Source organism: Peromyscus maniculatus, chromosome 6 (assembly GCF_049852395.1).
Source record: "Peromyscus maniculatus bairdii isolate BWxNUB_F1_BW_parent chromosome 6, HU_Pman_BW_mat_3.1, whole genome shotgun sequence".
NCBI lineage: Eukaryota > Metazoa > Chordata > Mammalia > Rodentia > Cricetidae > Peromyscus > Peromyscus maniculatus.
Window position 1 is genome coordinate 138,450,845 of NC_134857.1, and position 18,350 is coordinate 138,469,194.

The 18,350-nt window shown below is 38.0% G+C and overlaps 1 protein-coding gene across 5 annotated transcripts in view; it reads right to left on the reverse strand.

Annotated features, from left to right (window-relative positions):
- Positions 1-18,350, reverse strand: part of Lrrc7 (leucine rich repeat containing 7) — a 475,963-nt gene that overhangs the window by 258,420 nt on the left and 199,193 nt on the right. For all 5 annotated transcript variants that reach the window (XM_015993791.3, XM_015993794.3, XM_015993790.3 and 2 more), the window contains one exon: positions 11,977-12,179. In XM_015993791.3, the coding sequence (XP_015849277.1) occupies positions 11,977-12,179 (203 nt within the window). The remainder of the gene's footprint in view (positions 1-11,976; positions 12,180-18,350) is intronic.

Below are 18,350 nucleotides of genomic sequence, written 5' to 3' on the forward strand. Positions count from 1 at the left end.
TGAAGAAACCCATTATTTCCATCTACAAATACAATGCTCCATTCCTGTTCTTAGTGTCATAGTCTCCATCCACATGCCCTCTTCTTGAAACACTTTCTCTTTTTTTCTCAGTTTCCATGACAACACATACTTTTTCCTGCATCCTCAGTGGTCTTTTATGCCTATATTCTAGCTCTGCAAATGGCCGTTCTTTCTAGTTCTTCTCTAAGGCCCTAATCTTTCAGTTCCAAACTCATTCCATTAGCCAAGTCTGTTCCCTTCACCTACAAAACCTAGTCGGAAGGTTTCTTTTGTTTTGCTTTGTTCTGTTTTTTTCCATTGTTGGATTTGAAACCTCTAACTTTCTCCTGAATTACACCAGTCTCAGTCTTTTTACTTTTATTTTTCATTGGTCATGCTGTATTCACACTGCACCAAAAGTAGCACTTTAAAAAAATTAGTGAGTTCATATTCTTGTTTTTCATAAAATACTTTACTTTCACTTAGAATAAGATCTCAAATTCAGTATGATTTTGTCCATCAGCCCTTGCCAGCCTCTTGCACGGGTCTGCTCCACTCATCAAATAGTCATCCTCTTTCAAGTTCTTTAACTATTGACTTGGCGTGCAAATACTCAGATCTGTCCTCGTGACACTTCCCTGTCAGTCAGAACAGAACACAAAATGTCACTCTTCATTGCCATGTCAACTTTAAGTGGACTTTCAGAAAGTCCCCACTTCATTTTCATCAGGACACTTGCTACTACTTAACATTTACTGTTTAAATTGCTTACTTTTTAAAGTAAAATAAATTTTGTGAGAATAGAAACTTGGTTTGTCCAATAATGAACCCTGGTACTTAACATAGCATCTGCAGAAAACATGCAGAATGAACAAATATGCCAATTCATATACCTTTCCTAAAATCAAGGGGCTTGTATATGATTTCCACCAAATGATAGCAAATATTAGTGAAGGGGTTGTTTATTAAGTTTCCACCAGATTTACTCTACAGATACAGCTGAGAAATATGTAAGGTATGAGTTCTCACTTGAAAGACTGAAAATATCCAGAAAATGCATGCAATAGACAGAGGACCCCATTATTTACTGACACACATGTCTAAAAGTAACAGACATGTAAATTTCCCATGTGAAATATTTTAACAATAGGAATATGAGTAAGGAAAGAAATCTGGATCTGATTTTCTCTACAAGAGCTGTTTCTATTCATTTGTCCCCCATTTTCTTCTGCTAAATACCTGCAAACTCAACCTAAGTTCTCAATTGCTGTGAAACAATCTGTCCACATGAATATCAAAATCTCTAAAATCTAAGAATGCATTTGGATAATGATACTCCAAGAAAGAGATTAAACAGTGAATTCTTGTTACTTCTTTATTACTTACACATATACTCGAGACAATTTTATTCTGAATGTACTTTTATATATCCAGAAAAACACTGTTTTCCACACTGAAAGTCAGAATAATGTGCCCTAGATATTGAGAGGAAGTAAGGAAGTAAAAAAAAAATGTGTTCTTTTTTTCTCATCTTTAAATCCAGAGGCCTTCTTATATCTATGTGGTTGGCAATACTTATATAAAGTGCCAAGTTATGGACAATTTCACATTTATGGGAGACACTCAAAAGAGTTATAGTCAGCACAGGCAGTGGCATTGGTCAAATGGCAGTTTTTATGTTCCATATTTCCAATTTAGGTCATTTTTGAACTTGAGCAAATCGTTTGATAGTTCTCAATCATGATGATTGTTTGAGCAATTAGTATAGAGATGTAAGTAGTTTCATCTATTTCAAAAAGATTCTCTTTTAGTAGTAAGATGAAATAATCAATGATTTTTCAAGTTTTCATAATCTGTAATCACATCTATTATTTAGCACCTCTCAGCTTGTCACCTTCCATCAATGGTTCCTTCAGTTACATTAGACTTCTCACAATACAGGAAAGTGTCTTGGTTTTCAAATAATTGTACTTAAGAATTTAGCAAACATGGCTTTAGACTAAGGAGCAACTAACAGAGAATTAAAAAGAAAATCAATATAGTTGAAGATATGTGATATGTGGAATATTGGAGAACACATGTGTGATAAGTATGTGTGTATGTGGATGAGAGCAAGTAGGTGTACATGAATGCTTGAGTGTGCAAGGTGTACACATGTGTTTATGAGTTGTGTGTGTGCATGCATATGGTATATGTGTGCACAAGTGTGGTTGCCTGTATGAAAACTACCCCATTACTCCCTTATAACCATGACCTTCCTTATAAGACAACTTCACTAAGTATTTGAAGATGCAGGAGTTTGAATTTTGAACAAATGTCACAGTTACATGAGGTCTTTGGAGGCAGATGATTCAGATTATCCAGGTACTGCAGAACCTGGGCAGTCACCTCGAAGTCTCTTTTCTGTACTTTCCAAATAAAGTTCTTCAGGCTATTCTTGGCTTTATGAGCCAGCAAATGTTCATCTTTATCTAATGTGGCCATAAAAAATGTGACAGGCACAACTATAAATCCATGATACACAGTAAACCCATAGCCATTGGCAGGCAGCTGTTTTGTTATAATATTGAATTTATTATTGTTTTGAAGAAGCAAACAAACTTTGTTAAACAAGTCTCTTTTCATATTAAAATGAGCCCCCTTGTATGTACATTTACATGATGGTGCATGTGTGTGTGTGTGTGTGTGCACATGTGTGTGAAGGCAAGAGGTCAATGTTGGGTGTCTTTCTTTATCATTCTTATTTTGGGAACAGGATCTCTCACTGAACCTGGGTATCAGTGAGTCAGCCTGACTGGCTGACCAGAGAGTCTCTAGGATCTGTCTGTTTCAACTCCAGTTCTGGGGCTTGCTGATTCATGCCTGTGCCCAGAATTTCACATGGGTGCTGGGGATTCAAAAGCAGGTCTTCCTGTTTATGTGGCAAGCACTTTACCAATGGGGCCATCCACTTCCTAGACCCTAAAGAAGCCATTTCTTTATTTTATGTAGCAAAGTTGGAGTGTATGAAGAAACAGTTCTGACATAGATGTAAGCATGGGTTATTATGAGAAAGAGAAAGAAGAGATGCTTAGGAAAGAGTTTCATGTATCTGAGGTAAAGGAGTGGGCTTCTCAAGAGAGTGTCTAGCTATTTCTCTTAGCTCAAGAGTTATAGAATATCTTTTTTTAAAAAGTCAGTTAATAGATTCTGCATTATCTTGTCTTGACTATAACCATAGGGGAAGGAACCAAAGTCTGTTCACATCTGCCATAGGTGAAGAAGCTATGGCTTCAGGGGCTCAACCTGCCTGAATCACATGACTACTTAATGGCAGGGATTTTGTTAAGCTGGGCATTTTCTTTATTTTTTTCACAGCCTTTGGTGGGTTTATTTAATAGCAAAACACTGGGCAGAATAGAGTACATGGAAAACAATTGCACAAAGGACAGGAAAACCCTGGACTTTCTATTCTCATCACAACAAAACTCTTACATTTCAGTGGTTATTACTGATTTAGCCTTAAATCATTGACTTTAGAACTTTATTTTTTATTTAACTAATTTGTTTATTTTACATCATGACTGCATTTCCCCTCTCTCCTCTCCTGCCATTCATTCCTTTCCATCACCACCACAATCTACTACTCCTCTGTTTCTATTCAGAAAGGGGCAGGCATGGATATCAACAAAGCATGACATATCAAGTTGCAGTAAGACTAAGCACCTCCCCTTGTATTAAAACTGGGCAAGGCAATCTAGGATGAGGAATATGTGGTATTGTATTCCCCAAACATTGTGCATTCTAATAAACTTATCTGGGGTCAGAGACAGAGTAGCCACAATATTAAACATAAAGAATAGGCAGTGGTTGCACACACCTTTAATCCTAGCATTCCAGAGGCAGAAATCCATGTGTTCAAGGATACAGCCAGGCATGGTGACTCATCATGCCTTTAATCCCAGAAAGCAAGCCTTTAATCCCAGTGAGTGGTGGTAGAAAACAGAAAGGTATATAAGGCGTGAGGACCAGAAACTAGAAGCATTTGGCCTGGTTAAATATTCAGACCTCTAGCAGCACAGTTCAGCTGAGAGCCATTTGGATATGAGGATATAGAGGCTTCCAGTCTGAGGAAACAGGACCAGCTGAGGAATTGGCAAGGTGAGATAGCTGTGGCTTGTTCTGCATCTGATTTACCAGCATTCACCCCAATAACTGGCCTCAGGTTTGATTTTATTAATAAGACTCTCTAAGATTTCTTCTACAGGAATAGGTTCCCAGCCAAAACTCTAGGGACAGCTCCTGCTCCCATTGTTAGGAGCCCCACAGGTAGACCAAGCTGTACAACTGTCACACATATGTGGAGGGCCTTGGTTGGTCCTATGCAGGCTCCCTTCCTGAGGATGTCTTTTTATATGCTGTGAATGTGTTTCTCTGATTGATTGATAAATAAAGTGATGATTGGCCAATAGCCAGGCAGGAAGTATAGTATAGGCGGGATAAGCAGAGAGGAGAATTCTGGGAATAGGAAGGCTGAGTCAGGAATCACCAGCCAGACACAGAGGAACTGAAATGTAAAAGTACCAGTAAGCCACAAGCCATGTGGCAACTTATAGATTAATAAAAATGTGTTAATTTAACATGTAAGAACCAGATAGCAAGAAGCCTGCCACAGCCATACAGTTTCTAAGTAATATAAGTCTCTGTGTGTTTACTTGGGTCTGAGCGGCTGTGGCCCGAGCAGGACTGGAGAAAACTTCAGCTACGCTCCCTGATTATTGCTTCAGACTCTATGAGTTCCTATGAGCCAGATTAGTTGTTTCATTTCTCTGGTTTTCCCTGTGATATCTTTGACCCCTCTGGTTCCTACAATCCTTCCTTCCTTCTTCAGCTTTGTCTATTGTTTGGCTGTGTGTCTCTGCATCTGATGGGTCAGTTACTGGATGAAGGCTCTCTGATGACAATTGTGGTTGTCACCAATCTGATCTCTGGAGATGGCCATTTCAGACTAGGAGTCTTAGCTGGGGTTATCCTTGCAGATTCCTAGGAGTTTCCCTTGCACCAGGTTTCTACCTGACCCTGCAATTCATCCCATTTCCAGTCATCTCTTTCAGTACTCTCCTCTTCTATTCACCCTCAATCCAATCCCTAATGTTCCTATCCCCACCCACCTCCAGTCCACCCAGTAGATCTATTTTCTTTTCCCAGGGAAATCCATGTGTCCTCTCTTGGGCCATCCTTATTACCTAGCCTCGCTGGGTCTGTGGATTGTAGCATGGTTATCTTTTACTTAACAGCTAATATCCACTTACAAGTGAGTAGATATGGTGTTTGTCTTTCTGGGTCTGGGTTACCTCACTCAGGATAATTTTTCTAGTTCCATCCATCTGCCTTCAAATTTCCTTATGTCATTGTTTTTAATAGCCAAGTAATATTCCATTGTGAAAATGTACCACATTTTCTTTATCTATTCTTCAGTTGATGAATATATAGATTGTTTCTGGTTTCTGGCTATTATGAATAAAGCTGCTATGAACATAGCTGAGCAAGTGTCCTTGTGGTATGGTGGAGCATCCTTTGGGCATATGTCCAAGAGTGGTATAGCTGGGTATTGTGGCTGATTGAGTCTGAGTTTTCTGAGAAACCACCATATTGATTTACAAAGTGACTGTACAAGTTTGCACTCCTACCAGCAATGGAGGAGTGTTCCCCTTGATCCACGTCCTCTCCAGCATGAGCTGCCCTTTGTGTTTTTGATCTTAGCCATTCTAACAGGTATAAGATGGAATGTCAGATTTGTTTTGATTTGCATTTTCCTGATGATTAAGGATGTTGAACATTTCTTTAGGTGTTTTTCTGCCATTTGAGATTGTTCTGTTGAGAATTCTCTGTTTAAGACTGTACCCCATTTTTTAATTGGATTATTTTTTTTTTATATTTAGTTTTTTGAGTTCTTTATATATTTTGGAGATTGGATGTGGTGTTGGTAATGACCTTTTCCCATTCTGTAGGCTGCTATATTGCTCTATTGATGATGTCCTTTCTTTTACAGAAGTTTTTCGGTTTCATGAGGTCCAATTTATTAATTGTCGATCTTAGTGTTTGTGCTACTAGTGTTCTATTTAGGAAATTGTCTTCTGTGTCAATGCATTCAAGGCCATTTCCCACTTTCTCTTCTATCAGGCTCAGTGTAACTGAATTTGTGTTGACATCCTTGATCCACTTAGACTTGAATTTTATTCAGGGTGATAGATAATAGAACTATTTGCATTTCTCTATAAGCCAACACTCAGTTATACCAGCACCATTTGTTGATGATGTTTTCTTTTTTCTATTGCATAATTTTGACTTCTTTGGGTACCCATAGACATGTAGATTTATGTCTGGGTCTTTGATTTGATTCCATTGATCCACTTGTCTAGTTTTATGCCAATACCATGAGCTTTTTATTACTATATCTCTGTAGTAGGGCTTGAGACCAGGGATGGTAATACCTCCAGCAATTCTTTCATTGTACAGGATTGTTTTAGCTATCCTGGGTTTTTGTTTTTCATATGAAGTTGAGCATTGCTCTTTCAAGGTCTGTAAAGAATTGTGTTGGGATTTTTATGGGGATTGTGTTGAATCTGTAAATTGCTTTTGGTAAGATGGCATTTTTACTATGTTAAGCTTACTGATCCATGAGTGTGGGAGATCTTTCCATTTCTGATATCTTCTTCAATTGCTTTCTTCAAAGACTTAAAGTTCTTGTCATACAGGTCTTTCACTTGTTTTGTTAGAGTTACCCCAGGATATTTTATATTGTTTGTGGCTATTGTGAAGTGTGTTGTTTCACTGATTTCTTTCTCAGCCCTTTTATTGTTTGTATAAAAGAGGGCTACTGATTTTTTTGAGTTAATATTGTATTCAGTCACTTCACTAAAAATATTTATCAGCTGTAGAAGTTCCATGGTAGAATTTTTGGGGTTGCTTATGTATACTATCATATCATCTGCAAACAGTAGTTCTTTGACTTATTCTTTTCCATTTTGGATTCCCTTGGTCTTATTGCTCTAGCTAGAACTTCAAGTAGTATATTGAATCAATATGGAGAGAGTGTACAGACTTGTCATGTTCCTGATTTTAGTGGAATTGCTTTGAACTTCTCTCTATTTAATTTGATGTTGGCTGTCAGCTTGCTTCACATTGCTTTTATTATATTTAGGTGTGTTACTTGAATCCCTGATCTCTCCAAGACTTTTATCATGAAGGGATGTTGGATTTTGTCAAAGGCCTTTTCAGCATCTAATGATATATTTGTGTGGGTTTTTTTTCTCTTTCAGTTTGTTTATATGGTGGATTACATTGACAGTTTTTATATGTTGAACTATCCTTACATCTCTGGGATAAAAGGCTGGGCATTTTCTTACCCAAATGCTTCACATTTAGAGAACTGGAGGAGTTCTGAGCAACCAGTCACTGCCATGTGGGGCAAAGTAGTACCATTTATAAACTTTCATTTTTGTGCCTTTGTCTATTGACAGAACAGAAATTAATTTGGAGATCCCTCAAAATTTAAAGATAGAACTAGCTATTCCACTCCTGGATGTATCTAGAGCACTCCATATCTTACTACAGAGATGCTTGCACATCTACATTTATTGCTGCTCCATTCATGATAACAAGGGAATAGAACAACCTAGATGTTAATCTACAAATGAATGGATAATGAGAATGGGGTACATATACAAATTATAAGGTGAATCAGCTGTAAAGAAAAATTAAATTAAACAAAAAATTCTAGAAATAGGTGGACATGGAAGTATAATAAGTGAGGTGACAACTCAAAACGAGAGGTAAAATGCAAACCAGTGCTCTCCATCATACATAGGCAAAAGGACATATTAGTCATTAAAGAGGATATAAAGATATTTTTTTTGTTTCAACTCAGTATTAGCTTTTCCTTTTCTTGTGGAGGGTGGATGAATAAAACTGTAATTGATTATGAAGATACAAAACCCTAAATGAAGCTCCATGACTTCAGAGAGGCCATTCTAGCTGTAGAGAGGTTCACTGAGATATATAGTGTCAGGTATTGGACACATGTTTGCATGGCTTTTGTTATTGTTGGTGGTAGGTAGTCACTTCTTAGAACTATCCTAGGATGCCACCAAATCTATCTTTAGTTTGAATCAGCATACTTTTTAAGGGAATCGTACATACTTCAGCTCTGGCTGGAGTAATATCTGCTTTTGATTTTTTATTTCTAGGTCTCTTTCTTTTAATTTTATAATTTAATTTAATTTTACATATCAGCCATGGATTCCTTTGTTCCCCCCCTCCCACCTCCCACCCCCACCTTCCCTCCAGCCCACCCCCATTCCCATCTCCTCCAGGGCAAAGACTCCCCTGAATTGAGTTCAACCTGGTAGATTCAGTCCAGGCAGGTCTCTCACACATACATTATCACTCAGGAAATGGAACTCATCCTTCACTCTGCCCCCACGTCTTATGTTATGTATAAGAGATGCTGCTATTATCCTGATGGAAAAACTGAGGCTTCTGGAAAAGGAATACCTTCCAAACCAAATGGATCTAATCTGGGTCCAAAATATAAGCTCTCAATCTCTAAAATATTCAGAAACTTTCATAGTAAAGTATTTCAAATTTAGATCTATTCTATTTTAGATATGGTCAACTTGATTTAATTCACTAACTTCCCTTTTATTATAATTTTGGTCACATAATGGCTTTCCTTATACAGTTTTTATTCTTTTTTTTTTTACAGACATTTTAAATGCCAAGAAGTCGCTTTATTTCACTGTGCTATCTTATTCATGTATGTCTTCATACATTATTTAAATCTAATCTAATATACACCCATTTATTATTCTGTCTATATCTTTACCTCTTTTTTTTTTTTTTTTTTTTTTTTTTTTTTGGTTTTTCGGGACAGGGTTTCTCTGTGTAGCTTTGGAGCCTGTCCTGGAACTCGCTCTGTAGCCCAGGCCAGCCTCGCACTCACATAGATCTGCCTGCCTCTGCCTCCCGAGTGCTGGGATTAAAGGCGTGCGCCACCACTGCCCGGCTATCTTTACCTCTTAATTAAAATTTAAAAGCAAAGCAGTATTAAATTATACACAGCATGACTTCTGTCCTTGTGGGAAAGCCATGGCTTTTACATGTTTACCTTTTACTATAGAAACTAAGCACCACAGAGGGAACTATTAAAATTAGAATCTTCCTGTTCTTTCAAATCTATTTTTGATTCTTTTCTCATAACTCTTGACATATCTTTGCAAACACCATCAACCTCAACTCATTGTTCTCTTTCTGTTATATAACATCTTTTAAGAGCCATTTTGGATGGGACTCCCATTATAGGAAAGAGACATTATCATTCTTTGGGGTTTTGTTTCTTATTTTCCTACTGTTTTTGACAATTTACAAATATGTTTTTGTACTGTTATGATCATATCTCAAATGTCAAACAATTCAGGTCATTATATGCTTCAGATGAGACCAATGAGGCTGCTCTGTGGGAGTAACAAATCGTTCAGAGAGAGGTCTCTTTTACAGATCTTAAGTGATTACATAAGAGGTCTGAAATATATAGAGAATAAGAGACAATGGTTTCTTTTCTTTTTAAGTACACAGGAAATATATTGAGTGTTTGGTGCACTTACATTACTTTTATTTATTGCTAACTGATTGTTTTAATTAACAGGATAAAAAAACTTTCTTAGATTTCACTTCCAAGCCAACCTAGGGTCCCAGTGAATCACAAAATGCATAATTCCTCAATGGTTTTATTTTGCTGATGCTTACATTTCAACAATGCTGTGTTGTAACTTGGGACAGCTGCCACTTTCTGATCTTTCCTATCTTCTCTCTCTCTCCATTCTTGACTCACAGCATCCTTACTGCTCCAGAGTTCTCTTCCCTATGATAATGCTGTCTTGATTGCTCATCCATGTTTGAATAAGTCCTTTCTTTACCTCCTTAAGAAGGGAACTCTTCTGTGCATAAGTGCTATAGCAGTTTTTGGCTTCTGTGATGCATTATTGTGCATTTGTCTCTAATATTTCTTTTATTTCTTCCTGTAATTAGGCTGACAGATACCCAGGAGCAGAGACTGATTTCTTCCTAAAGACTCAAGTACTATGTAGCAGAGAATATATATTAAAAAAATAGTTGCTTCATTAAATTACCATGTTTTTTACTTTCACTAGTTGTCTTAAAATATTTTTTTGTAGATCTGGAAAAATATTTTAAGATGAGATTGACCTAAAGTTGCTAGCTTTAGAAGGTAAAGAAAGATTATTCTAGGGTAAATATAAATTAAAACTCTCTTTTAACATAAATATATCCAGTGTGATATTTGTGATATAATCATTAAATTCTTACTTTTTAATATATAGAATTTAAATTTAACTCAGCCTCTAGTGTACCTGCCAATCCTATATTGGTCTGACCTAAAACAAACAACAGTAGCCAAAACCTTGTACTTATTTTTCTAAATTACAAAAACACCATATTTATAATTTTTTTCGAGACAGGGTTTCTTTGTGTAGTTTTGGTGCCTGTCCTGGATCTCACTCTGTAGACCAGGCTGGCCTTGAACTCACAGAGATCCACCTGCTTATGCCTCCCCAGTGCTGGGATTAAAGGCATGTGCCACTGCTGCCCGGCTATAATTTGTTTAAACTTTGTGGCTTTACTAATTGAGTCCTCCAGTACATTGATAGTCTGTGAGTGGCTCAGCAGCCATTGCCGAATAGACTGAGTGTCCAATGTAAAAGACACCATGTATGTCTTCACTGGACACAGGTGGACAGGTGCCACTCTGCCTTCCAGGGGCTGACATTCAGTTGTAGAGATGGCCTACCTCCGTGCAGCCTTTTTCTGAGCTGCAATCTGGGCATTTTTCTGGTTACAGAACCCATGTGATCAACAACTTTTTCTAGAATTGACTCAGGTCTTCTGAGCAAAGACTCAGGATTACATATTTATAGTTTATATTGTTAAAAATTAAGCAGGTTACTTTTGAAGTAAACATGAAATACTTTCTAGTTTTGAAACATTTTATAAACATCACAATTCATAATCTCAAGTAAAAATAACTTTTTAACAATTTTTTTTTGATTAGCACATTGAAATATTTCATAAACTTTTTTGCATATGGAACACACTTTCAACTGTATAAGTACTTGACAAGTAAATGTCAAGCTGTCTGCTCCAGCTAGTGATTTACTTAGGGAATTGCTAGGTGTCTCCGACTTTGAAATTCCCTGAGGTGTGGCTTTGGCTTGCTTTAGTCACTTCCTTATCATTTAACAGAGAACAAAGTCACATGAGACCTGATTTTCTTTATGATGACAGTGTGCATATATATAAGTGTTTTTTCTTTTCTGCCCATGATAAATAAGCACTCCACTAATAATGTATTCTACACCTGCAGTCTCTTATCATGTTTGTCATTATATTATCTGTAAAATATGTTACACTTAAAATGAATAGCTCACGGTTTAAAAATAAAGTAATTTTAACATATACCATAAATTTGTTTTAAAATTGTCATGTTTCTTATTTCCCTCTCTTTTCTAAACATAAACTCTCATGTGCGTATTTGTGTGTATATATGTATGTGTGTATAAAAATATGAGCAGGGAACTGTAGAATTTCACTTTATAGACTAGAAGAACTCACTCTGTAGCCCAGAAGAACTCACTCTGTAGCCCAGGCTGTTAGTTAACAAGATGGAAGGCCCTGCTGTGTTATCTGGATGGGAGGCAGCCATGCCAAATACTGTGATGGACGGCTATGCTGTGTAAGTTACTTGGATGGAAGGCTGTGATGGAAGTTTGTTTTGTGAGAGTCTCTGATGTGTCAATTACTGGCAGAAGGCCACAGTGTGTCAGTTATCTGGACTGAAGGGAAAGGCTAACTACCTCCATGCCAAGTCTTGGCATTAGGAACTTTGCATTGACGATGTGTCTTCATTTTGTCAGAACTCACCTTGGGCAGCTCCTCAATCTGATTGGCATCCAGATAGAGCTCCTCTAGCGTGCGTTCAAAGTTGAAGACCTCCTTGGGCACCTGTTGCAGGCTGCAGTGGGAGTAATCCAACACTGAGATGATCTCTTCCTCACCGCGGAAGCAGCGGCATGGCACCAGGCGGCCAATGAGCTTCCGTTTGGTGGTCATCTCCAGGCACTGCACTGGGAGAGAACACACACAATTGTTTAGCCCTGACACTCAGCCGCATTGGTGCATATAGTCTACACAGGACATACAAGCATAACGCTCCTGAGCCCTTTAACTGCCCCACGAAGTGGAATCAAGCCCAGGACAACTTCCACAGAACCTTTTGGAAGAGTACCCCATTTCTGTAAATGTAGTCAGATTTCACCCCAGAGTTTAATTTTTGACCCATAGATGAATTCTATAAATGACTTTATTGGGGCCCACCAATGTTCCACACTCTCATTAAACACTGTCTTCATGAAGTCTACGCTCTTGGAACCATAGAACCCTGATTCAAATGTAAGAAAAGGATTTATAATCACATCAGAAATTTCTAGAAAAACCCTGACATATCTCTTTCTTATTTCTCTAAGTTAAAACTGGCAAAGGCCTTGCAGACTTACACCATGATATAGTCAACACTAAACTTATTTTATAGGTGTTCATGTCACTTTCTTCTGGGATAAGCTTTTGAGGGCCACAGCAATGTTTTATTCCTCCTGGTATGTGTCTTAGTGTCTGGCAATTGATAACTATTTATTGACTATACGCTGACAGGTGAATGTATGAATAAGCAAATGAATGCTTGGATCTCTCCTCCTGATTGCTATCAGTTATAGATAATTAGCTTGAGGAACTTCTCATTTTAACTAAAGGTCACTCTCCCTGTGAATGTGCCCCCTGGGAACAATGAAGACACGAATTCCTGTGTGCTCTTTCTACAATACATATCCTGAGTTCTTCAAAGGAGATCTTGACATATATTTTTAATTATACAGTATTGTATATTTATCTTAATATACCTTAATATATAATATATATATATATAGAATATCTTAATTATATATATATATTAAATATACATTGCTATAGTTTGATGACTATTGAATTCATATTAAGGGAATACTAATTCAAACTTTGCATTTAATTTGTAGGTTTTGTTTATACATATCATATGCGTGTGTATATTCATGTATGTGTGTGTGTGTGTGTGTGTGTGTGAGTGTGTGTGTGTGTGTGTGTGTGTGTAGGCCAGAAGTAATCCTTAGGTATGATTCTTAGGAGCCCTTTGCCTTTTTTGAATGGGTCTCTCCTTGGCTGGAGCTTGCTGAGTAGGCTGGGCTGGCCAGAAACCACAAGGATACCCCCATCTCTGCCTCCCCAGTGCTGGAATACAAACCTATACCATCAAACCTGGATTTTTTTAAACATGGGTTCTAGGAATTGAACTCAGGAAATTATGCCTGTATGACAAACACTTTACCAACTGATCTATTTTTCCAGACTGTTAGATTTTTATTTATTTATTTTTTTTTTGGTTTTTCGAGACAGGGTTTCTCTGTGTAGCTTTGCGCCTTTCCTGGGACTCACTTGGTAGCCCAGGCTGGCCTCGAACTCACAGAGATCTGCCTGGCTCTGCCTCCCGAGTGCTGGGATTAAAGGCATGCGCCACCACCGCCCGGCCTGTTAGATTTTTGTAGAAAAGAAAGTTATTGCTGAGGGGATAGAGTGATGGCTCAGCAGTTAAGAGCACTTGCTGCTCTTGCAAAGGACCAGTGTTTTGCTTCAAACAACAACTTTAGGTGGCTCTGTAGGCATCCATACACACACAGACACAGACACACAGACACAGACACACAGACACACAGACACACACACACAGAGTCTTTAAAAATGTACTGTTTAAATAAAAATTAATGATATTTGTTAAAAGTTACATAGCATTTTATTTTTAAAATTGCATACTTTGAATCAGATTTGGAAGCTACCAGGTACAATTTACTTAGAAACTTTGGTTTTTATCCAAAGCTGTCTTTATGTCTTCTTTAACTTCTGAAATTAGTGCAAGAATATTCTGGGGACAAGTTAGTGAATAAACACTTACAGATCGTTGTTTTCACATGGAAATCTGTAGAAAGCTAACTAAAAACCTTAACAAGATAATTTTCCTTCTCTGTTACCTTTTATCATTCTAACTCTGACACCATTTCTAGGGAATGTATTGCAAGACTTGGTAACTATTGTTTCATCAAATTTTATTGAAATTGTGGGATTGTGGAACATCTTGTCTGTACCTGGAATCTAGCATATATTAAGCATCCAATAATGGCCCTAACAAGTGAGTGGCATGTTCTTCTTACCTGGTAAACATGTGTGGAGTACTTTGCAGTTATAAAGGTAAAGACAATAGACTGTGGCTAGCAGGAAGAATCAGAGAAGTCATGGTATGGAGGATATTTTTGTGTTTTGGGGGGGGGAGTTAAAAATTGTATTGTTTTATTTTTTAAAATATCTCTTATTTGTGTATGTATCTATATGAGTTCATGGACATATGTATGTGTGTGTGTACACCTGTGTAAATACATACAAGCTGGAAGAGGGCATCTGGTGCTCTCCTCAATCTCTCTTTGTCTATACCTTTGAGGTAGAGACTCTCCTGGGACCTGGGGTTTGCATTTTCTCCTCTAGACTGGAAGCCAGAAAGCCCCAATAATCCTGTCTCTGCTCCACTCAGAGATGGGGTAACAGATAGGCCTGGGATTGGCTTAGTAAATAAACTTTGGGATCAGAATTTCAGCCTTCCTGATTGGGCACCAAGAGCTCTTAATGAAAAATCTTCCCAGCCTCTGCATTGGTGTATCTTTTGCAGGTTCTTCTATGTATCCTTCACTGGTTCATTTTCTTCTGCATGTGGCCACAGAGGTGTATTCCCCACTGTTCATCAGTGCTATGAGACCACTGTCTCCATGCTCTTATCTGGAGCTTTTCTTCTACAGACCCATGCAAGCTTCTCCTCTCCATCACCCTGTGATGTCTACACTTTCTTCCTGTGTTACAGCTTCTATTTTCTAGGTTGTATGTCTTCTTCTCAGATTTTATTCCCCTAGTTTGGCAGAAGATAGCTTCCATTTACTTGCTGAGAAAGGATATATAGTAGGTACATTTTTTTGAGATCTTGAAGTCTGAAGATGGCTTATTTTACTCACACAGGATTGAAAGGTTCATCTGGATATACATTTCTAGGTCAGAAATAATTTTTCTTCATAAATATGGAGGCATGTTTTTGGTAGCTTGTAAGAAAGCCCAATTCTATTCCTATTTAAAGTCCAATATCACACTCAACTTCTCCAGTAGAAAGTTTTAAAATTTTATCACTGGTTTTAAACATTCGTGACAATGTGCTTTGAGTTTCCTTAAATTGTGCTTGATTTTGACAGGTTTTCCCTTCTTGCAGTTCTGTTGAAGGTTATTTAATGGACACTTTCTTCCCCTTCACTGAAAGCATTCTTTTTCCTGCAATTCCTCACTAACTGGATGAGAGGACAATTTCTTAGATATAGCCTACAAGTCAATTGTTTATTCTCTAGTAATTTCCATGCCATTGTACTTTGATTTTTTTCCAGGTAGTTTTCTCAAGTTTATTTTCTAACCACATGTAGTGACTTGCCTTAAATCTGATAGTGTATTTTATACTTCATGAGAATTGTATACTGCATTCTGAATGCTCTGTTTTTACAGCTCCCTGTTTGTGTGTCAAGGGCCCATGCATTCTTCATTTCTCTTAGAGGATATTAACTATAGATTTATCTTTCCCTCCCTGGTCCTTGTGTAGCTCCTGAGTTCTACTTTGTTTCCTTTTGTCCTCTTCTCCCAGAATAGAGGCTTTCTTCAAATATCCAGTGATCTGTGGCTGTCCTCCAATACTAAATGATGCTCTAAAAGGATAATTGATGCTTTGTGATAGGATTCACTTCAGAATGAACTCTCAGCAAGCCAAAGAAAATTCTAAAGAGTTCTGGTCATTTACCTGAGCTGGAAAAATGCTTCTCACTCTGTGTGTGTGCATGTTTTTGTATGTTGTGTTCATACGTATGTGTGTGCATAAGTGTGTATAAATGTAGAGGTCAGAGGTCAGCCTCTGGTGTTGTTCCTCAGAACTCGTTTGCCTTGTATTTTGATACTAGGTCTCTTAGTGGCTTGGAACTCCCTAATTTAGCTATCCTGGCAGGCCTAGGGGATCCTCCTAACCTTGCCTCCCTAACCTTGAGGTTGCAAGCAGGCATTACCATACCTACTATTTTCACATGGGAATTTTACATGGGTTCAGGGTCTCATGCTTGCACAGAAAATGCTTAACTAACCAAACTCTCTCTAGCTACTTTTCAGTTTCTTGCATCTTATTTGTTGTCTTCAATTTTCATGAACTAGAAAATCAGCTCTTGTACCTTAGAAAGTATTTTATAATGTAGTTAGCAATGGGCTCTGCTATATGTGCTACTTCTTACCTTCTCTTCTAAAAGCATGATGAAGTTAAAAACTAGTGTCTTCTTGTGTCTACACAATAGGGAACATATACATATACTTTAAATTCCCTTTAGTCCAGTGGGGTCTTGCTCATAAGAATGAATAAATCAATTGGGCATATTTAAAGGAGATTTCTCTCAGTATCTTTTATTCTTTCAGTCCTTCTCTACTTGACCCGGTGATCCATAGTGGTGTTTAGTTCTGAACAGAAACATCACAACTTTCTTTGGGAAAACTCTCTTTTGTTGACTCTCTTGATGTTACACTCGTTGACTTCATATTCCAATATCACACTGATAAGATCACACCTACTCTCATATGTGATATTACATTGTTCTGGTCAACATAGGTTCCCACATAGGTTTGCTCCTTTAAATATTTTGAGGGTCAGTCATCTGTAGTGGGTAGCCATTCCAGCTTTGGTCTGAGGCTTCAGTAACTGTCACGCCTACAAGGCAGGGCCAAGGAAGGACCCTGAAGACCTGAGTCCCAGATGCCCCAGCTCTCTTGGTTTCTGGACCCTGAATGCTGGAGGTAGACCAAGCAGAGTTCTTCAGAGAATACCACTGGACTGCGCCACACCTTTTCCAGACCCTGTAAACTATCCTTTCACTTGTAAGTTACCCCACAAAATAAACCTCCCTTTTAACTACGTGGAGTGGCCTTAATAATTTCACTAATATCTGGCACCCAACATGGGGCTCAAACCTACGACCCTGAGATTAAGAGTCTCATGCTCTACCGACTGAACTAGCCGGGCTGGAAACTCTAGGCAATCCGTTGTGCACCATTTGTAGCCCGGATTTTTCTCTCCGGGTCCCGCCAAGTCCCAGCAGTTCCGTAGTGCACTTATAAAATAAACATACAGATGCTTATATTATTTAAACTGCTCAGCCATTAGCTCAGGTCTACCATTGTCTAGTTCTTACTCTTATACTCAGCCCATTTCTGTTAATCTGTATGTTGCCACATGTTCCATGGCTTTACCTGCTGCCTCTACATGAAGCTCCCTGGATGGCAGGCTGGTATCTCCTCCTCTCCGCCTTCCTGTTCTCTCAATTCTCTTCTCTGCTAGTCCTACCTATACTTCCTGCCTGGCTACTGGCCAATCAGTGTTTTATTTATCAATCAATCATCCACAGCACTTCCCTCTTTTCTTTTTTTCAAAAAGGAAGGTTTTAAAACTTTAACATAGTAAAATTACAGATAACAAAACAATTATCAAGTAAAAATTACAGTTACAATATCTAGTCTCCTTATAATAACAAGTCTATTTGTAGTTGGCAAAATTAAAGAAGACACCCTATCTATTTTATATTTGTGAGTCTAAGGTTTCATATCTAACTTACCTTTTATCATAACTAAGGAAACAAAATTTTCTTTGTGTTCCCATAAGATATAGCGCCCCCCTCCAGCAGAAAGTAGTAAGAGAAGCTACGCCCAAATTTCCAAATATGCCAAGCTGGCTTTGGAGATGGAATTGGCTCACTCCTTCTCTAAACCCAAGCATATTGCTAAAAGAAAAGGTTGAGAGATTCTTCAGTCCCATATCAGAAGAGCCCTCTGGTGTGGGACAGAAGGAAGGCAATAAAAGGGACCATTGTCTTCAAGATTCTAATTCTCTCCATGCTTACTCTTGATTTCTCAGAATCCTTTTTTACATGTCATGTCATCTTTAAATCCAAACTTTCAATTTTGATAAAAAATAAGTTTTTCCAATAGCAATCTCTGAAGTCTCCAGAAGGAAGATGGGGCCCCAACAACAACAACAACTCTACCAAATCCAGAATGATGCCATGGTAATCATCATCATACTACACTTCTTGCCAGAATTTCAGACA